Raw genomic sequence first — 22730 nt, 5'->3', positions numbered from 1 at the left:
TGCACAAGTTTCAGCATGCCCCTGTCCCGTTGGCTTTTGCTTTTAGTGTTGGACACTTTCTAAGCAGGAGCACAAACCCTTCAGCACCTCTGTCTTTGAGTTACAGGCTCAGGCCACCGGGCCAGGGAGGGAAAGGACTCAGCTAGAGGGCAGGGTTGAGTGTGAGACCTGACTCAGAGTTGTATTAGTTTATTGATTTGGCAATTCTTAGGGACTACCAGGGGATTTGTAGTGGTTCATATACAGACACCCATATTTAAGTGCTCTCCTGTAATTAAAATTAAAGATCATACAAATATAAAAAAACACAAAAACAAACAAACAAACAAAAAACCATGTTAAGCCATACTGAAACAAGTTGCAAAAAGGTTATTCTGCTTTGGATGTGTATCCATTAACAGTGGATAAGAGTTTAGAAACAACAAATATTAGGGAAATTAAGGGCAGTATGTAGGTATTAAGGCAGAAATAGGAACTTGGCACAGTTGAATCTTCATTAAATATATACTTCATGCTCCCAAACCATTTGCTGTGCATGTGATGTGCTATTCTGACTCTGCTCACTCCCACTCCTGATGAAATCTTGGGTGTGCTGCCTCTGGCACCTTTTCTGAGCCATCTCCATCTCTACCTCCTCCAAGGAGATGTAGCAGATGTAGAGAATGTCATTCCGCATGGGCTTACCAGCTTCCCAAGGAGTCAGTTGGTTATAAGAACAATCTCTGTGTCAGGAAGCCAATGAGGAGAAAGGAGACGGGTGCAATTTTAACGATATCCTCCTAGACACAATCTTTTTATTTAATGCAAATGAATACCCTTTCCCCTGCCTGATATATGCCCCAGAAATGGGCATGGGAGAGTTGAGACATTACACAGTTGCTTGTAAATACCCCATCTCAGATGGTAGAGGTAGTTGGTTCAGTAAAGACCTGAGTTGCTGGTAGATCCATCAAATTGCTGATTATTTAATCAAGGCTCCTTTTGATTTCAGGGTTGACATCCCCACTCCAACTCTAATATCCCACTGCCATTCACAAAGTAGCAAGTTACCTCTAAACTCTAAGCTAACCTTTTCTGAAGAAAAACAAAAGCAACTCTTTATGACTCATGTCATTTTAATGACACCAACAGATGGTGACATTTCATCAATAACCCTTCCACTTCTAACTTACGGATTAGCTTCTTTCTCCATCTGCCAAAGTCACCAGGCAGGCAGTGCCACTAACAAATAGCAGAAAATAATTGTCTGTTTAGATGCATAAGCTCTAAACATACCACTGTCCAATGCAAACAATTAGCTGTATTGTGTGGCTTCCAAAAGCTGTATTTAAGTGGCAGTTGCTAGGGCAGAAATGCACTAAAAGAAGAATGAGACTGTGACCCAGGCTATGCAAACAGAGCTCTCTCTGGAAACTTCATAGCCACTTAAGGGTCAAGTCCTGCTTAGGGAAGTATTAGAGCCCACGGGGTGGGCTTAAAGGTACCTAAGGAGCAAGGTTGTCTGCATACTTCAGGCAAAATTATTTTTGTCTTCTTGCCAGATGAAATCTCCCTCTGGCTCAATGGGTGACAACTTGCAAGCTGGTTAGAGAAGTGGAAGAAAAAAAGTACCATCTCTGGTGCCAGCTTGCCTTTGCCCAAGTTGGGGATGTTAGCCTATCCATTATTCTCAGCCCTGCAGTTTACTAAGGCAAAGAATTTTCAATTTTTTCATTAAGTTGTGGCATGCTGACTTTGACCTTGCAACAACCCAAGCTGAACTTCCAAAACTTCTGTGAAATGTCAATAAAAACAAAAGGAGCAAAAAGAATCAAATGACTTCTGATAGAAGGGTTTAAAGCAGCTTGGTATCTGCTGCAGTCTCTGTACAAGCCCAAGAATTGTACAAAAGCAAAGGTTGGCAATGACTGACTTTAGAGCTTTGTAATCTCTACTACAGAAACTCTGGAATGAAAGCACTTTGAGACCCCTCTTTACAAGTGGGGCACTGGTTGGCTTCCAGGAGTCAGTGCAGCACAGTGGGAGAGTAGGTTTGTAAAGAAGCAGGAAATTGGGGTCCCAGTCTGTTCAGACTGTGTTTTCTAGGCAGTCACTACCATGATCTGTTAGCATTCACTAAGTGCCTTTATATAACAAGCAGTGAACTAAATGCTGACTTTTACTTTGAAGCTATCTTGAGTTTAAAAGGGAAAACAGAACAGATGCCTCCAAATTCATTATTTATGCAGGTACAGGAATATTGGCAGAATACGTGGCAAGAGACATCAGCTGTTCTGTAGTATCTAGTCGTCTTATGGGCTGAACTGTGTCCCCTCCAAATCCATATGTTGACTCCCTAGCCTCTAGCTCCACAAAATGGGAGAAAAATTTGGGACTGGGTTTTTTTTTTAATGCTTTAGTTAACATGTAAAATTATGCATATTATGGAGTACTCTGTGATGTTTCTACACATGTATTTATTGCTTTTCTTATGTTGTGCTTTTTTATTTATTTATTTTATTTTCAAAATATAGTTTTGTAAATACAGGGGTCATCCCTCTCCCTTCCCTTCCTTCCAGATCTTCCTGTTTTGATTTGTTTTTAAGGATTTATTTATTTTGAAAGTCAGACTTCAACAGAGGGAGCAAGAGAGAAAGAGAGAGAGAAGGAGAGAGAGAGAGAGGGAGAAAGAGAGAGAATTATTATTTGAAGTAACAACTGTGACAAATGGTCAATCAACTTTAAGAATTCACTTGTCATTATTGGAGGTAGAGGACAGAAGAGAGGAGTCACAGGGGTCATTTAGCAACTACTAGGTGTCTTTAGAGCATTTTAAAGGTTTTATTTGTATTTATTTCATGCATGGGAAGTGTTGCAGCAGCCTGTCCATTTGTGGCCTAGGAACATGAGCATTGTTCAGTTTCATTGCATCTTATGCCTCTTTCACTTGTATTGATAGTTTGTTTCAGAATAATCATCAGGTCTCCAAGTCAAGGGCCCATGCTAGATTCACTGGTCCAGAGGCAGCTTCTGAAGATGGGAAACTGCTTCTTGGAAGCAATCCCATTTCTTATTTTTATCTGTGAAGGGTGCTATGCAAGAATCCAGTGTGAAGATGAGTCCACTTTAATACAATCTCTTCTGGAGAATTAAGATGAAAACCTGAGAGGCATCTGAAAATAGACCATCTTCAAGTTCAGCTTTATTGATTGGAAATAACACCTCATCTTCTCATAAGGGGCCGTTGAGATGGTCACCTGGACCTGCCTGTGTCTCAGCTCAGTTGGGGTTGGATTCAAGTTGGAAATGAAGTTCTCACTTCTCTCATCTCCACCCACTTTAGAATTTAGGAATGCTGCCTCTTCTCACTGTGAAGCCCTTCAGTGTGGTATGTTGCTGGGTAGAAAATAAAACACTGACACTTAAAGACTGATACAAAGGTATATTTCCTTAGAGATGCTGGTACATTGCCTTTCAGGCCTTGGCACTTGTTCAAAAGCCCATGAGGCAGAGCCTCTTTGGCCTACAGAATCTTTTAATGTGAAACTATCTTTCTGAACAACAACATTGTCATTCCTTATCATACAGACAATTACAAGTCAAGTTGTAGTCATAGACCTCTGTAGCCATGGGGAATAAGTTCTTTACAAACCTGGGAAGGTCCCAGCTTGTGGAGACCACTCCTCTCATTTAATAGATGAGGACCTGGAATGAAAGGACCTACTAAAGCAAATTCATAGTGCCAGGGCTAAATGACCCCTTTCTTCCAGTCTAAGAATCTTTCTCTGTTTCAACTGCCTTCCTTTCTCAGTCCTAATTAAGAGGCCAAAATGTGCTTTATACTCAACACTGTCAAACTGCCTATATTGTCTTGCAGTAAATTTTATCTATCCAAAAAAGAAGAAGAAGAAGAAAAAAAACCAAACAAAAAAAAATCAACCTATTAACTATCACAAACAATAAGCATTCACTTGACATAATTCTTCTTGATTTTCTTGAACCAAAAACTAATTTGTGACGATTTGAATGGCTCACATTAAAAAAAAAGCTGGTAAAAACATCTAAATATTACATTCTTTCTTGTTTCCTGTAGTCAGGTAATACCCACAAAGTATTGAAGGGAACATCTGATTTGGGAGTGTGTGAATAAGACTATACTATTGTAATAATATATGGGAAATCAGGGGGAGAATGTTGGGGAGGAAGAGAAGGGAAATGCCAGAGCCTATGGAACTGTATTGTAAAATAAATTTAAAAAAAAAAGCAATTTTAAAAAGGTGAGCCATTGAGATGCTGTTTTCTACTTCTTCCATCTCTGACTGATCTTTAGAAGATATCTGCTACAAATTTAAAAATGAAATGCAGATGCTGAGAAGACACTAAAGAATTTCAAAATCTCAAGTACAGGTTAAAAAATTAAAACATGCTCTTTAGCATCATTGCCTAAGAAAAAGGTGAAGAGATTTGGCCCAAGTTTGTTAGAGGTAGAAGTGGCATCCAAACTCACTAATGGGCAAATGAGGGCCTGAAAATTTATATGTGTTCCACTGCTTAATGTCACTGCTGATTGCCAACACTGTGGATAATCCTGCAATGGCTACTTCTAAAATGGGTAGCTAGAAGATGTTGTAGGAGATTGATTAAGCCCTTTACAATAGTAAGCTTTCCTTGGGTTAACTTTGGCAAGGACTGAAATAGGAGATGAGTTATTTTCAGATTCTAGCATTCAGTGTTTAAAGACCAATGAAATCTTATAGGAAAAACATGCACAATAAAACAGCATCATCTTTAAGCAAAAGACTATCTGCTTCTCCTCTTACCTCCCTCCTCTTTCGTCACTGAGGTATTAAAAATATTCTTTGATGAAGGTAGCTTGTTCATTTTTAAATTAGGTTTCCTTGCAAATGTGGGGAAAGAGTGTCTGCCTATACATGTGGGAGACTCTTAAGGAGAGAAAAAATCTTGAAAGCTCCTTACCTATTATGAAGGTATGGCTGGAAAAGAAATCAAGATACAAACATCTAAGTTTCATATGGTCTCTTGTTAATTAAGCAGTAACATCCAAGACTGTCTTAAATATGAATTATGTTTATGCACTGCAACATTATTGTTATAAAATTAACAGTTATGATCCATGGATTCAAATCCTTTAGATTTGAAAAGACTCATCCATTCCAAAAATGTTGGCCATTATTATTTTTTAAAAATACATGATTAGGAAAATCATTTTTTTATAGAGATCAGGAACAAAGTTTGACTGTATGAAATATAATAACATTTCCAGCAACAAAATTCAATGAACCTTTTTGATAAAAAAGTAGAAATTGCAATAATTTTGTTCTTCCATTTGTCTACTCATACAATATTTATTGAGCATTCATTGACTATAGGGATGACTACAATTAATTTCTTTTTATCTTTGGCAATATGAATAAGTAGGAGGCCTATGGTAAATATCAAGGGAAAATTTCATAGCCCTAAAGAAAAACTGTCTTTTCTTTCATTCAAGATTTTAAGTAGATTTTCTAAAATTTTAGAAAGCAGGACTCATAATATTGTGATACCTTGAGTTTGTGTTTTGTGCAGACTTAATAACAATAGCAGAGTTAGAACTCTCAAAAATAAAAGTCCTATCACTTGTTAAAACATTGAAAGTCTCAATTCAACAACCACCTAGAAAGCGAATGATGCCTCCCAAGAAACTTTCCATAGACTGTTCAGCTTTGCAAGCTTGCAAATGAAATGCCTATCAACTCAACTCCCACTCACAAATACTGGTTCAGGGAAAATAAGTTATCCTTTTCTGCATTTTTTACATGGATTGGTCACTTAGTGGTGTCTACATCTTAAAGACCTTTAAGGTGTCACCTATTCCCGGAACAGAACATTGTGCTTGAAATTGGAATATAGAAAAGATCAAACTTTGATCAAAAGATCAAACTTAAAAATACTTATTGCTGGATTGCTGATCATTTTGGTCTCACCCAAAGACTTGAGCTCAAGACTTTTGAGTGACACAAAGAAAATGAACTTTTGGGATCCCTAAAAGTTCCAAGCTTGCCAAACAAGTTGTGCCTTGAATCCCTTATGGAGAAAACCTGAACGCTGGGATAATTCTCCTGAAGGCTTGAAGGCTAAGTATAGTGCTTTATTTACCCTCATTGAAAAGAGAATGAAAGCAGAAAAGACTGGAGGGAAAAAATGCGAGGCCACACAACAGAAAACAAGAAAGCTGTATTTGGACAATTTCAGTGACTCATTTCCAAGAGTTGATCCTTACTGACTGGTACAGATGAAAATCTTTGCCTGTCTGATTTCATATGTTCATCTCCCAACTCACCCCCTGCCCCAGTATGGCTGTATTTAAAGATGCAGCCTTTAAGGAAACGAAGGTTAAATGAGATTATAAGAGTGGGTTCCTGAAGTGATGCGAGTAGTATTCTTGTAAGAAATAGCTCTCTCTTTCTCTCTGTGTCTTCACACCTCCTTGCCAGTCTCCTCTCCCTCTCCAGTGTGTGCATGCACTAAGGAATCTCCATGTGAAGACTTAGTGAGGAAAGCAGCTCTTTAAAAAGAGCTGCTTTCCTCACTCAGTCCAGGAGGAGAGCCCTTAACAAAGATCCAAGCTGTCAGACCTTCGATCTTGAACTTATAAAGCCCATAACTATGACAAAATTATGTTTCTGCTTTTTAATCCACTCAACCTGTGCTATTTTACTATGGCAGCCAGAGTAGGCTTATTGAACAGTCATTCCATATGGGCATAAAAAAGATATATTTATTTACTTGGAATGCAGAGTTACAAAAAGAAGGGAGAGACAGAGATCTTTCCATCCACTACTTCACTCCCTTAATGGCTACAACAGCCATGCTGAGCCAGGAACTTCTTTTGGATAGCCCACATGGGTGCAGGGGTTCAAGTGCTTAGGCATCTTTCGTCTTTTAATGCTTTTCCCCCAGGCACATTAAAAGGGAGCTCTATTGGAAATAGGGCAGCCAGGAATTGACCTTGTACCCATATGAGATGCCAGCATCACACTTAACCTGCAGTGTAACAATGCTGGGCCCAGATGTTTATCTTTTTAAAAGACCTCATTTAAAAAAAGGCATTTTGACTCATTACAGTGTAACTTAGTGTTTTTTTAATGTGATTTAGTTTCAAATTGACTTTTTCCCTACTTTTTTTGAGTTTAAGAAAAAAAATTCTCTTTTTTGTTCACCAATGTCTTTTTATTTGTATTTTTAAAAAAACAACATTCTCATTTCTTGCACTGTTATTATCCCCTGCGCACTTCACATGCATCTATTATCTACGACATAAGTAGAAAAAGAGATAAACAAAAATATCGCTTTTGGAAGGGAGCACGATCTGAGATATTTTTCTTGCTTTCCATGTGGCCATCATTTAAGTATAAAGCAATTTTTAAAAAGTGATAAATCTTTTTCTAGGTGATAGAAAATCGTTTACCTCCTTTGAAATACCATAATGTGGTTTGTTAATACCTTCATATGGAAAAATGAAAATCTAATACTGAAAAGTTAGCACATTAAACATAAGCCAGAAACTAGGACAATGGCAACTGAAAACAATTTAATCTTCATCTTGCCCAGGACTCTGGGTTGAAATGAGGATTTCAAAATAGTTTGCTGTGAGTGATAAGCTGCCTGAACCTACATTTCCAACGAAGCCAAGAAACCGTTTTATAATTATGTGAAATGTCATTTGGAAAGCCTGGTGAAATGCAATTTCTTTCTTTCACTTTGTATTTTGCCCAAATGGTTCTGAAATGGTACCTGTGAATAAGATAGATTTCTTTCTGTATTGCTATTGTAAATGAGTTCTGCATAGCTATCCTGGGCTTTTCAAATGTTGATGATACAATTCATAAAAAAGCTTTGTCGACATTAAAGCTAACCAAAGAATTATAGAAAGAAGATCAGAAGTAATTTCCATCATCTGGTTATCAGCTGTATTAGAATTTCTCATAGGACCAGACTTATTAATGCTAGCGTTTTCTTTTTTTTTCAAGATGGCAATGAAAATTTTCCTTTCCATTAATAGTCCTTAAAGAATCTTACGTGAATGTTGGACAGACAATGAAAAATGGTATCACTTCAGGAAGGTTCTCAGTGAATATACAATTCTATGTCAGTCTTACAATTCAGGCAGAAACTAAAGGGTCTGATGTGTATCTTTCATTTTTAAGAAAGTGTGGTAAAGCTTTTGTGTCCATCTTAGCAGCTAGGAAATATTGTTGATGTCATTAGATACAGTGTCTGGACTTTAGCTTTTCCTCAAACAATCCCACGCGAGTCACACACACTTGCACCACTTGGCAGAAAAAAAATATGTTATTTCCACTAGAATTTGGAACCCTGGTGCTATGGCCTGGTTGGTTGAACACCTTAGTTTTTGCCTCTTTCGTACCGAGTTTTCCCTGAGTCTACTGAGTTTCTTTTCAAAGGTAGTCATAGTCCTAATCTGGTTTGGTTCTAATGGAGAATAATCTTTCCCCTTGTTCCCCTTAGGATTAACAGAGAGATCACACTTCTTTACCTCCCTCTCACTCATACTCCTATTGACTTGGTACCAGAGTCCCCGTTATGTCTCCTTGATGGTCCAAGACATTGAATAATCTTGTTAATAGTCTTCATCTATTTTTAACCTTTGAAAATGGTGGGCCTAGTTGCTATACCTTACTCATTTAGAAAAACCACTTCTCTACAGTAATAAGAAGTTTGCAAGTTCTCAAACCTCAGGTGGAACCTCACCATTGTAAAGAATGTATTCGCTAACATCAGGTCATATTTTAGGGGGGAAAGGCTTGTGGATCTCAGTAATCATCTGCTTGGATAACCTTGGAAACTACTATCAAAGCTAGCATTCCTTGACTACCATGTATTATGAAGTTTTCCAAAAATGTTTATTTTCCATGTTTTCCAGCTGTAGGTTTGAACAACAACTGGTTACTAACTGCTAACCTTAATAATGATGATAAAAACTATGCTAGTAGTAGGGAGATAGTTTTAATCATTCAACTTTTTTTTTTTTAAAAAAAGAAGGTGAACTTAAACTCCTACTTAGTTTTTACCTGATCATAAAACAGACATATTTATTAGCACCAAGATGCTTTATAAAAAAACGATCTTAAAGCCCTACTGAGTTTGGGTGAAGAGAAGCACATGAGGGTTGAATTACAAAAGGGAAAAAGAAAGACTTATGATAAGGCGGTATTTGAATCATGTAGTGATATAGTAAGAAAAATACCCCTGAATTTTATGGCTTCGTTGTCTATCTTTTTATCAACTCATTCATTCATTTATTCATCTATCCTCCCATCCATTTATCTATCTACCTACCTATTTATACACTATCCATCCCTTTTGCATCTCATTTCTACATATTTTATTTTCTGGCATAAATTGGTTTGTCCACCTGTACACCTTCACCAAAGCAAGGATAATTGTGATGTCTCCCAGGACAGAGGGGAACGCTAGAGGTGAAATGGAATAAAAGTTGCCACACACAAAAATCTGCCTTATTAATATGTGAAAATGTATGTCACAATTTAACAAATTAGATTTTCAGATTTCAGAATCTGAGAATGATTTGTAAGGTAGTTTCCCTTCATCCCCTCTCATTGTGAGCAAGTATTGAAAGGATTCTGGTGTGTCAGAGCAGTGAGGCTGTGAGGCTGTAATGCGTGCAGCTATAAGGCTTGTGTGGGCCTGGAGTAGTCACTTGTTTACTGTCTAGCCTGAAAAACCTAAAATGTTGGGTTTGGGTGAGAGAGCGTACTCTTTTGAGTTGTCTTTCAGTCCTGCTAAGTTCTCAACACTGAACATCAGAGAAGGTCGGCAAATTCTCAGTGTAGCTCAGATCAGTCTTTTCTGTATTAGAGTCAAAAACATTTTGGCAGTGGTTTGAAGCAAGAATCCTCCTTCAGAGCAGAGTGTTTTTAAAATGCTCTTTACCAGGGCCCGGGTGCAGTAGCCTAGTGGCTAAAGTCCTTGCCTTGCATGTGCCGGGATCCTGTATGGGTGCTGGTTTATGTCCCGGCTGCCTCATTTCCCATCCAGCTTCCTGTTTGTGGCCTGGGAAAGCAGTCAAGGACAGCCCAAAGCCTTGGGATCCTGCACCTGCATGGGGAACCCAGAAGAGGCTCCTGGCTCCTAGCTTTGGATCTGCTCAGTGGCCACTTGGGGAGAGAATTAGAGGATGGAAGATCTTCCTCTCTATCCACCTCTCTATATAAGATTTTCCAGTAATAAATAAATCTTAAAAAAAATGCTCCTTATCGTCAATGTGGAGTGTGCCAGAGAAACCTTTCAGAGGTGAGGTGTCAGTGTGAAGTTAATTCACTTGTAAATAGGTTTAAAAACAGCAGGTTAGTGACTGAGGCAGACTGAGTTCTCCAGAGAATAGCAGTGTCAAGTGTGTGGTTCATGGGACTCATAATTTCCATTAATAGAATAGGGATGCCCCTCTCATTCATCATGTAGATCGACAAAGATGCAACTCAGAAAGAGAGAAAACTCGCAAAATGAAAAGTGTTGAGTCATTTTCTGGGAAACCATGCTACATGTGGTCTGAGCATTGCCATCTCGCATCGTTCTTGTGTCTGGAGTCCCGGCTCTCAATTCACACCATCACCCAGCCTTTCCAGTCTGGAGAGCTCAGTGTTATCTGTAGCTTTTTCTTTTCTTTTCTTACTCTCTAGAAACCAGTTTCTTACTAAATCTCTCAGAAACAGCTCTCAACTCCAGCCATTGTCAATCACAGCACAGTCAATACTTGTCATCCAAGCTACTTAGCAGCTGTAATCTTTTCTTAACTAAATATTACTAATAATAGCAAACAACCAAGCTTACTGTGCGCCCAAAACTTTTCTAAGAGCATTTAATCCTCACTGTATTAGTGTGAGCTAGGCACTTCTGTTATCCGTATTACAGAGCAGGGAATAAATGGAGAACAGAGAGGTTTGGTAACTTGCCTGAGTGGAATTCGGGAGGTCTCTGCTCTAACAGTCCTGCTCTGACAATAAAGCATTCTGCTTCTGTTGTGACTGAATGTATTTTTTGGAATAGGTAATATGCTACCCGATTCAGGATTCAAATGCTGCAGAAGAATACATATAGAAAAAAACTTCCCTTCTGATGTACATCCATACTGCCAAGACTCTGTTCTGAAAGCTAGGGGATGGCCAGACTCTTCCACTACATCCTTAGTAAATGCTCAGACACTATGTCCCTCTCTCTGTCAATATATATAGTCTAATGGATGCAATTTGGCATGCTGCCTTTCCCACTAAACATCAGATATTGATCGTTCCTTATCAGTCTCAAAGGATTCCTTATTTTTCCTTTTTTCTCTAAGGACTGCTGCTGGTTTAAATCAGGGATGGGCAGTTTTCTTGTACAGTAGCAGACAGTCAATACTTTAGGCTTTGAGGTATCTGGGTCTGTCATAAATACTGCTATTGTTTCTTTTTGTTGTTTTAAAAGCCTTTAAAAGTGAAAATAACACTGTCTTGTGGATGGTGCCAGATTAGACTGCCAGCCAGATTTGGCCCACGGTCTGTCATGTGTCTTTCCCTAAACCAACAGTTTTTTTTTTTAAAAAAAGATTTATTTTTTAATTTATATAGGAAAGGCAGGACTATAAAGAGGAGGAGAGAGAGAGAAAGATCTGTCTGCTGGGTCACCCCTCAGGTGGCCACAATGACCAGAGCTAAGTGGATCTGAAGCCAGGAGCTTCTTCTGGGTCTCCCATGCAGGGGCAGAATCCCCCAGGCTTTGAGCCATCCTCAATAGCTTTCCCAGGTCACAGACAGGGACCTGGATGGGGAAAGAGGCAGCTAGGAGAGGAACTGGTGCCCAGACGGATCCTGGCACATGCAATGCAAGGATTTAGTCACTCAGCTATAGCACTGGGCCCAACTGGTTTTCACCTCACCTCCCTGTATCCTTCCAGTCCTTTCCTGTTGTGAAGTCCTTCTTGAGCATCCTACAAAAATGATAAGCCAACTGTAAAAGCAATCTGTGAAAAATGGGTTATTTACTGGATACTGTGATACAGATAGGAGTAAGTTCTGGCATTCTATTGTACAGTAGGGTGGCTGTACAGAGTAATTCTGAAGCATATGTTTTTCTAAGAAAGAAAACCAGAAGAAAGGGTTGTCAATATTTTCACTGGAAGAAGTAATAAAGGTTTGGGAAGTTGTGTATCTTTACCTCATTGAAACATTACTTGGTAACACATAAATATGTACAGTTTTTCTCTATTAGTTAAAAATAAAATAAAAAGATCCAAACAAGTGTGTCTGTTTGTAAGGCTTCCCTCTCTCAGCAAGGTAAGGTTCAGGCTGCTTTGCAGCATATGTGGTGTTCCTCAGTATCCATGCAGTTCTTACCTCCATATCTATTACACTGATCCATGCCACCATGAATACTTCCCTAAGTTCCTGCTGCAACCTTCTCGTCCCACCAGTGCTAAGAACCCTCATCTCCATATCTAATCCTTACACTAAAGTCACAGAGATCTTTTGTGGGTGGAAATCACATCTGAGCATCCAGTGGCTTGTTATTCTAGAAGGAAGCCAACTTCCTGCCCGCTATGCTTTGTTCCTGCTCTCCAACAATATTGCTACTATCTTCCTTTCTTATTTTCTGCTCAAACATATGCATAAAACCTCATTTACTTTCAGTGAGCTCTTTCAGGATGGGGACACCTTGAATGGTATCCAAATGGCAAGTACACACACACATGATAATATCCTGTGGTGGCTAGCTCTGTGTGAAGTGATTTGTGGACATGATATCATGTAACCTTCATGATAACTCTAGCAAAGCAGGCGCTTTTATGATTTGTTCTTTATAGATGAGGAGACTAAAACTCCATGGGGCGAGGTAACTTGTCTCTGAAAGTCTGGAGTGTATCATTAGGTGCCCTGCAGTCAGCCATGGGGGGTGGCTCCTAAAAGCTCTGTTAACTCTTGAGCTCTGGGCATATTTGTCCTGTTTCCTTGCCTTGTAGCCTGGGGACACAATCTGCTCAGAGATGGTCAGCTGGGACTCTCTTGCCTCCGCTATGGCGAAGTCCTCCATTGAAGGGACATAGATGTCCCCTGGGCAGCCAGATGGAGAGGCATAGAGATGAGACTGCCCTCTGCACACAGGTGACTGCCATCCCCAAGGGCAGCCAGATGTCCTTGGGACCTGATGCTGCTGCCCCATGCTGATCAGCCATGTGGGCACAGTTAGTTTTGCCAGCTCAGTCTTAAGCTAATGGGAAGGGACTACAATGTTCAAGGCAGGAGGATGAGGAACCTAGAGAGTAGAGAAAGACAAGGGCAGAAGGAGCTGCAGCATAGTTAACTTTCCTTTTAAGTGAAGATTTTCCCTGATGCTCCTATCAGAAAAAAAGGGCAACAGGTAACAACTAACATACAAATATATACATTTATATAACAACTAACATATATATATATCTCCACCCCCCGCCCCCAAGAAGAATCTAGTACTTCTATTGCAGAAGTTTTTTTGGTTTAAAGGAAAAGAGAGTGCTGGAATATTTTGATTGAAATTTAGCTTCTATTGGTGGGGTACTTTACTCATGTAACTTTCTAGTTCTTTGGGAAAATCTTTTCAAGAGAGTGGGCACCAGGCATTGTGCCAAAGCAGGTTCAGCTATCATTTGAGACACTTGCATCCATATCCAAGTACCACTTCAAATCCTAATTACTCCACTTCTGATCCAGCTTCTTGCTTGTGTATCTGGGAAGCAACAGATGTTGGCTCAAGTACTTGGATCTCTGCCACCAGTATGAGAGATGGATGGAATTCCTGGCTTAGGCTGGCCTGGCCATGTAGGTATAGAGGAGTGAACCAGAACATAAAGATATCTCTCTTTTTGTCTGTCTTTTTTCCCTCTCTTTCTCACTTCTTCCCCTCCTTTTAAGTACATGAAGACAAAAAAAAAATTGACAATTAAAAGGGACTGGACTTGAAACTTTAGGGCAGTGATACTCAAAATGTGATGCGCTAAAATTGCATCATTAACACCCTCTACTAACTAATGCAACCCACTGAGCTACATTTTCTGCAACTATAAAATGGAAAGTTGAATGCTTATACCTTAAGCTGTGAGGTTTAGAAGTGGTAACATGCATAAAGTGTCTACTATAAAATCTTTGGCACAAAATAGGTGCTTGATAAATGTTCGACATGATAACTATTTGGTAGAATAGCTGAGTTATTAGGCCACTGAACAGTGTCTTAGGTCTGAGAGAGTTAACTGCAGCCACAAGGACACAGAAGCCAAAGGAGTGAATCAAGGTATGAGGTTTGTGATTTTTCTGTCATTTGACCCTGACTTTAAAGATGCTGAGAACAGGTCACAGCATGGTAGCTATAGAAATTTATCATAGGTTAAGGATCACTTGGATGCTAATTAAAAACACGGACTTTTTTGGGTGTTGCATCCCAGAAATGTGTCATCAAATCCAGGGCAAAGTTATGTATCTCCATTTTCATCCCCAGGAATTTGTGATGCAGGAGTTCTGCAGCCTGAGGTGAGACCTTGGGATGGATACAGGAAAATTCACAGAGCAGAAACATGAACCGAGCTGGTACTTACTTTGCTGGAAATGGGGCTTTCAAGAAGACCATGCGGTCTGTGCCTCTGTGCTGTGACAGAAGAGTAATAAAGAAAAAGCCATACCTGGGCTTCTGTGACTTCAATGCTGTGGGAGAGATTTCCATTTTGCACAGGTTCTGATGAATCACTGGTTGGTGTCATTTCCACTTCTGTGCTGGTGCTGTTCGGGAGCTCGATTTTTTCTGTGAAGTAATTAAAACACACACACACACACACACACACACACACACACACACACACACACACAGAAAGAGAAAAAGCAAGTGGAATCACTGTTGACAAAGAACAGTATTTAGGGCTGGCATGATGGCTTAACTGGCTAACCCTCTGCCTGCAAGCCCTGGCATCCCACATGGTGTGGGTGCTGGTTTGTGTCCTGGCTGCTCCATTTCCTATCCAGCTATATGATCATGGCCTGGAGAAGCAGTGGAGGATGGCCTAAAGCCTTGGGACTCTGCACCCATGTGGGAGACCAGAAAGAAGCTCTGGGCTCCTGGCTTTGGATTGGCTCAGCTCTGGTCATTGTGATCATTTGGGGAGTGAACCAGTAGATAGAAGATCTTTCTCTCTCTAAGCCTACTTCTCTAAAGAAAGAAATATAGAAAAGGAAAAAGAAAAAGAAAAAGAAAGAAAGAAGACATCCTAAACGTGAAGGGCAAAGGAGAAGGTAGTGGTGTCCAATGTGAGCAAGGGTAGGGCTTGTGCTGAGTCAAAAGAAGAAGGGTTTTACTTTTCTAATCTTTGCCGTCTAGCACACTGTCCTCCTTCTCTCCATTTAACAGTGTTCTGATTTCCATACTGCATTGTGTCTTAACCTGGGTCTCTCAGCTCCCACAGTATGTCTTTTGACTCTAGGCAAAGTTACCACTTTCAACAGCACAAGCACAGATAAAGTGTAAAATCTCAAACCATCCTTAGTCAATATACTATTGTTTAAATCCAGGATTACCACCCTCCAATATTATAGTAGAAAAGTTCTTGGTTAGAACATGAGAGGTCCAGGCTTTGCAATGTAGGCTGTCATCTTGGGCATTTCATCTCTTCCCAGGGATTTCTGCAGCCTTATTTGTGAAGTGAGGGAATTCAACTGGTTGACTTCCATTGCGCATTTCTTTCCACTCTTAATTCTTTCAGGCTGTGTAAGAGGAACACTCTTGTGTGTCTGGGAACCCTGAGGGAGGGCCGGTTTTGGAAAACTGTTTTACCTAAAACACCTGAAGGATACAACTTAATCACATTTCATAGATGGGGCATCCTTAATACAAGCAGGCAAGGCATTTCTTAATGTAGAATAAAGATCAAGGTCTGGTCACTTTTGAATAAGAGAAAATTTCTAGTTAGGAGACATGAGTCTGCACATGCAGATTCAGGTTCTCTTTGAGAGATGAAAGTGACTCAAGATTCATAATTGAACATTGGGACCATGTGGCAGTAGGAATCAGGTGGCCTTGGGTTCATACTTTGGCTCTAGTGCTTATGTTATGTGAGCCTTATCAAGTGACTTGAATTCTCTGAGATTTAATTTCAGTAGTGTGATAAAAACAATATGACTACTTATCTTCATTCTCCTCCTAACAAGGATGACAATATGATCAAAAGGAACTTTTGACCCAGAAAGTGAATATAAAGCACCTGGCAGAGTTCCTTGTATAGAACAAGCAATTGATACAAACTATCCATAGCCTCTTCATAGCACCTGGATTTCACTAGAACAGTTTTTGTTCAAGCTTACAGAAACACCAACCAGTGATTTTTGTTCAGGCCCCACTGTAGTGTTCTAGGACTTCAATGTGAGGGAAGTAAAAAATATCCCCAGGGGAAGCAAATACTCTGATTGTGCTGAGTCAGATCTTGATCTTTAGGAACGAAGGAAGATATGTAGTGCAGTGTTAAGGTTGCTGAGAGTATCAGAAGGTGCCGCAGTATCAGTTAAGAGCAACATCAGGTTATTCGTGGAGTGTGAGAATATGTTTAGTTTTAGCAAGTTTAGAAGGATTATCAATATTTCTATGGATGTCGGTTAAGAAAATAACTTGAGTAACATAAAAATTACTGGGTTTGAGTGGCCAAAGTTTGAAAGCCATAAAAATGTTTACTTTTATATAATTGTGGAATACAGTCATAACTATAAACCTGGGAAACCATATAAACTCAAATTTACATTTTTAGTAGTGATAATGAGATAAAGGTGATGGTCTGCTGTTTACAGCTAAGCCAGTTTATCTTAGGATGCTTGATTCATTTATTTGAACCAAATGATATTGCAATGGGAATATTAAAACTTTGGGTGAGTCTGTTGGCTGAAATAATATCTTAGGCTCAATCAGCAATGGTCACACTTGACCCCAGCAAATAGGTCCTAGTGTGTGAAATGCTATTATTACTCCTCACCAAGCGAAATATGAAAATGAGTCGTAAATTTACCTTGAAAAAACATGAATTTCATGCAGCATTTTTTTGTTTTAGTTACAAAATCATCCAGAGGTCAAATCAACAATAGAAGGATCTTTAGAGTTACTGATTCTATCTCTCACAGAGGATTAAACCTAAGTCTAAGGTTAGCCAATCTTGCAGGACTGGAACCAAACTCAGGCATTTAACTCTTTTACTCTGAGCTTTCTGATCCTATAAGAGAGAAATCAGGTGGAGTAGGAAAAAATGGCTTGTGTAATTTGACCTAAATACCACAAGCAAAACTTTACCTTTGCAAAAACCTTTATGCTATGGCTTTACATTTTATAAAACAAGAGTAAAAGTATGATCACTGAAAAATTTGTACAAATTCACAGAAACAGAAGCAGATAAAAAAATTACATCTATAATTTTCAAGAAGTAACTATTGTCAAGAAGTAACTATTGTGGCCAATCTAGTTGATTTCCTTTCATATTTCCTTTCAAATCCCATTTGAATCTTGACTGTTCCTTGGCCAAAAATTTCCTCTGTGCTGAGTTGGGATAACAGGAGAGGCAGAAACTCTTCTGCAAGTGTCACGCATTTTGAGTGCAATAGTGTTGAATTTTGTCTGAGATAATTTTAGTTACTTGGGCAATAGCCTCGTTTATAGCATAGATCCAGATTAGGTTAAATTTAGTTTGAATTTAGAATTAGAGAACTGTATTATAGTTACAGACAGGAGAGGAGGAACATCATGTTCTAAGTTAAAATAAGATGCCTGAATGTCACAATCTGGTCACATAGGAGTTCTGAAAAAGTCAGCCAAAAGAGACCTGGGTTGATCTTGTTGAAATTGTAAGAAAGGAAAGGCAGCATTGTCGCAAAGGAATTCTGTCACTCAGTTTTGGGACTAAATGGTAACTTAGTGGGTGTGCTGAAAGAAATGTCATCGATATGAAATCTGTTTATCAAATAAGAATTTCAAAAGCACGACTCACACATTTGGTCAAATATTAAATAAGATGTATGCATCTGTGTGTGTTCTTTTCATGTGAAATGCCTGAAAATAAAGCAGTTTTCTGCTTAGGGACTGGTTTAACTTCAGGTTCCTCATAGATCATTTTACTTTCTTTGGACTTGTCCCGGAGAGAATGATGGCATATGGCATTTACTCATGATCTGTATCCACTGAAGGAAGAAGGACCCATTTCGTGCCACCTACGACAAAGTGGAGCTGCAGAGTTGTGTGTCTGCTGTGAGTGAGAGGAGTCAACCCTGGCTCCTGCCTCTCTATTACCCACTTAACCCCCCAGGAATGGAGCGGAGATGAAGGTCTCTCTGAACTCACCCACATGATTGGCAGCCCCATTCTGCCTCTCGTTCTCATCCACTTGGCATTTCTTCTTGGCGATCTTGTGGAGAATGGAAGCCTTTTCTCTGAACCTTCCTGAAGCAAGAGAAAGTGGCAGGAAGTAGACAGATGATCAGGAAGATAAAAGGTTTTGTGGCTAAGGGCAAGCGTTGGCAAGCAGGCAGGTGGCTTCCTCAGCCATGTTTTACTACAGCAGCGGCCACTCTGTTCTGTGAATTGGAATGTGCCATGACCTGCATGAAGGGCATTTTCTTACCTTTGTGGATCCTTCAGCCCAATTTTCTCTTTGAAAGCCTCAAGCTGCTTGATGAAAGATGTGACTTAAACCCTTTCCCTCCCCTTCCAATTGCTTATAAAAGAAACAAAAGCACTAAGTGTCACTAAAGCTTCCCTACTGCTGAGATCCAAAACGTGTTATCCTGTCTAAAAAAAACCAGAGCTGCTCTGGAGGAAGTCATTTCTCTGGAATCAAATGCTCACCCCAGATTAGCTTTTGACAGTAGACTGGGGAGGAAAGCCAAACTTGCAAAGTCCTTTGATGTTACTTTAGGTTTTAGGCATTTGTCATAATCAACATTGCAGTTTCTAAATAAGTCAGGCACAAGCATCACAGCTATCCACATCAGCTCATTAGCTGAACTTAAAGCATTGAGGAGGCAATTGATTCCATCTGGGGTTGTAAGACAAAGAATGATGACCCGAGCACAGCAGATAATATTGTTGATGAGACGCTTTGGGGAAGGTGCTGGAAAAATACCACTCTCAAACTAACCACTTTGAACAACTATGTTACAACTGTAATGCTTCATTTATTCTGTTATTGACATAATTAATAGATAAATACATGCAACAAGCACAGAGAAACAGCATGCAAAAGTGTAGAGATTAGTAGCACATTTGTCTTTTTCAGTTCTTCCTGGAGAACAATGAAGGTCAAAAGATTTTCATTCTAAGGTCACTGCTCCCTACAGTCAGATACGATGAGTTCCTAAAACATCACATCCCTTAGAATTTTCTCTTCAAACTTCTGTTGTTGTTGGCTGTTTACCCTATCAGCATATTAATAGGGATATTAGTCTACTTTTCTAGTTAGAAGCAAATCAAACTGAAGTCTTTTTCTTGGAGTTTTTCTTCCCAGGAATAGACATGGCAGCTGGACATTCACTACCCTTCCCTCCTTGTGGATAGGAATTTTGGTTGGTAGTCCTAGTGGTGATTTGTGTGATGGATTAAGAATGATAGAACCTACAAATTTGAGTCAGGTTGATCTTAGTTGTGAGGTGTCACAATATGGAGCCCCTTTGCCTCACAGTTCCATTAGGCATAAACCTTGACACCTTGCTACCACAAAGGCAAACCCCAGGATATTTGTCGCTTAGTAAAGGAATGAATGCACACCACAGGTGCATACTCTTGAAGAAGGCAGAAAGGGAAACAATATACAAAGAAATGGAGTTTGGTATGTGACTTGGGCTGCATAAGGAATGAGAAAGCAGTATGAAGTGATGGGTGTGGCAATCCTCCCTGAGCAATGTTGAAGATTACCATGAAGTTCATCATCCCGGAAGGCATTTTTGAATTTGGTCATTTCTAGTTAATCTCCAAGGGAAACTGTAAGAAGAAAACAGGAAAGGAAAGAGAACCAAAGGACTAGAGAAAGGAGTTGGTAAAAGAGAACAAGAAAGGAGTAACAGAAGAGAAGAGGAAGGACTAGAAGTAAGGAGGTGGTCTGCAGGGGCCCTGGTTGCGTGGTGGTGTAGATGCAAGTAGCTTATCTGGCTGCCCAACTTGTATCTTGTGAGGACTAGATGAACAAATAATGAATGACCTTCTTCAAACTTAAGCCTGAATAGGGGTTTACTTCTTGTGGAAGACAATGCTCAGAAATCCTCAAATCATGTGATTTTTAGCCCAGAAGAGGGAAAAGGAGGTTTTGACAATATTGGAGATAAACCTTCTATCAATAAAATGATTTTACTGTGGTCTCAGAGTCATTCTTTGGACAAAGAGCATTCTATAGTTCTATGAAATAAGATGATCAATATTTCCCATTTTAAAATTGCATAAAAATTAATAAAGCAGGAAATCATTCTGGAGAGAGAATAAATAAACCTATGGAAATAAAACCTGGCAGATAATGCCCTAAAATCATGAATAACGGCAGAGAAAATACTTGATAAGAACTAATTCCATTTTGTTTGTAGTTCAAGAAAACTTTCAGAACTTGGACTTATACCATAAAGAAACAATATTAAGAGGGACCCAAAAGCATGTCAGGGCACAACCACTCCTTCTGTTAGGAAGTGATTTTTAGAATAGTGTCGGCCACTATTACTCAGGGGCTATTTTCCCCAAACCTTCTGGGAGGGCAGGGAGAAAAAGTAGTAGATAACTGTTGAATGAAGATTTTGTAGGTTCTCAAATATTTTACATGCCAGTGAGGGTTTTCTAGACCATGTGTTATTATATACTAATAATAAAAATATTGTAGCAGATCTTCACATTTTCTACACCACGGAAAAGCAGGTGGGATTAGCTCTATTTTTTTCTAGGACAAACAGGCAAAGTAGTCTAGGCAAGTTGGAGAGCTATCTTCTCTATGAACCTTTTCTATTTTTTTCTGGTTTTGCCTTTTCCCCTCACCATCCTTATCCTAATTATCATTGGGAGTGAACCACTATTTGGTTGTAAGTGTTGACCATGGCTAATCAAATAGCATAAGATGATTTCTCCTTAGAGATTAGTTTCCAGATGAGTTGCAGAGTCTGACAAAACAAAGCGTGCTCATTCCAATACACTGGGCAGCTCTGGAGCCATGACACTGAGAAATGCTGTGAAGATTGAGACTCAGGATAAGAGTGATTAGAAGGTCAATGGGATACTTACCTGGCAAGGGAAATACCATGATCAAGAAGGTCCCTGGTGCAGAAGCCTGCACAGAATCTGTGATTCTCAAATTGACCTTCTGTGCCTTGGGGTAGGAAGGTTTAGCACCTTTAGGACATATTCCTCCCCAAGACATACACTGGGGGAAAATGGAGCAGATTGTGTTTTGGGGCAGTATAGTACTATGCTTAGATGGGTGTGACTTAGAGGCAGGCCAAGGTGAGATCAAGCCCTGGCTGTTTCAATGGTGATGTTTGGTAAGGTCTTGTTCAGTTTTTCCGATCTGTTAAATAGGGATTGTGAAGTAAATGTTAGACTTAAATAAAGAAATATGTGTAAAGGGCTTTTTACAGTGCATGGCCTTGGAAGAATGCTATAAATAAGCGGAAAAAGAGAAATAAGCCAACTAAAGTGCAGGGGGCAGGGGTGACAATGCTCTTAGTTGCTTTAGGAAGATAGTTGTCATTTTCTCTTTATCCACAGATGCAGGAGTGGAGAATCCACCTGCTGCCCTCAGCCCCAGTAGTTTGGGCATCTAGGACCTTGTTGGATTGATGCTCAGGTTTCTGTGAATTCTCCAAAACTTACCTCAAAACCAATTAAGAGAATATCACTTTACATTTTTCTGCAGTTGAGAAGGTCAAGGTGATGGAGCTGGCCTCTTGTTTTAAACATTGACACTTTTCATTCTTAAAGACGGTGATCTGCTTTCTTCCATCACACATAAGGACACAAAGGGAACCAAGAGCTACTGCTTCTGTATAATGGATTTGGATTGACTTTTAAGTACTTTGGGTACTCATTGCTCTTTACCTCTGAGTGTTCAGGTTCGGCATTTATCTTAATAAGATGGCGATAAGAACACTCAGCTCACACAGTCACTGGAAGTGTCTTGAGGCCTTCTGATATATGAGAGGTCTTCGGAAACTTCATAAAATTCATATTATAGAAAAATTATGCATGCATTTCCAAATTATTTTTTTGCACCAAAGCAAACCTAACTGCTGATTCCACTTTGCTATGAACTCTTTGAAGTACTTTTAAAGTAATTGCTCACCTATAAGAAAGGATTGTTATTATTATGGAAGTGAATGATGTAAGCTGCTGAAAATAAGGCTGATATTTAGGTTAGAACTGATGCTTAGCAGCTGCATATGCAGACTTCAGTGGTAAAGGGATTGCTTAGCTATTTCAGGCAGATTCCACGTTTTCATAGGGGGTGGTACTGATCTAAGAAAAATCATATGTCTGTTGTTGGGGATAAAGATCCAAGATATCTTTGAATACTTTTCAAGGTGAGCAAAGGAGTGATCTTTCACATATTTTAAGGCAGTTTTTTTTTTAATACTGTTTTATTATAAATCCTTAAGGTGTTAGGCTTTTAGGTAGCTACAGATATTTGTATACTTAGAAATCTCAGAAATAGCAAACTCTGTTCA

The 22730-nt window shown here is 39.4% G+C and overlaps 1 protein-coding gene across 3 annotated transcripts in view; it reads right to left on the bottom strand.

The window, feature by feature from the left end:
- Nucleotides 1–22730, bottom strand: part of SLC24A2 (solute carrier family 24 member 2) — a 222486-nt gene that overhangs the window by 20826 nt on the left and 178930 nt on the right. For all 3 annotated transcript variants that reach the window (XM_040962972.1, XM_040962973.1, XM_040962971.1), the window contains 2 exons: nucleotides 18382–18480; nucleotides 14702–14820 (listed from right to left, as the gene is read on the bottom strand). In XM_040962972.1, the coding sequence (XP_040818906.1) occupies nucleotides 14702–14820; nucleotides 18382–18480 (218 nt within the window). The remainder of the gene's footprint in view (nucleotides 1–14701; nucleotides 14821–18381; nucleotides 18481–22730) is intronic.

The sequence above is a fragment of the Ochotona curzoniae genome, unplaced genomic scaffold (assembly GCF_017591425.1).
Source record: "Ochotona curzoniae isolate NIBS_2020 unplaced genomic scaffold, NIBS_Ocur_1.0 scaffold_3208, whole genome shotgun sequence".
In the NCBI taxonomy this organism is placed as follows: Eukaryota; Metazoa; Chordata; class Mammalia; order Lagomorpha; family Ochotonidae; genus Ochotona; species Ochotona curzoniae.
The sequence above is the reverse complement of the archived record's forward strand: the minus strand, read 5'-3'. Positions and strand labels throughout refer to the sequence as shown.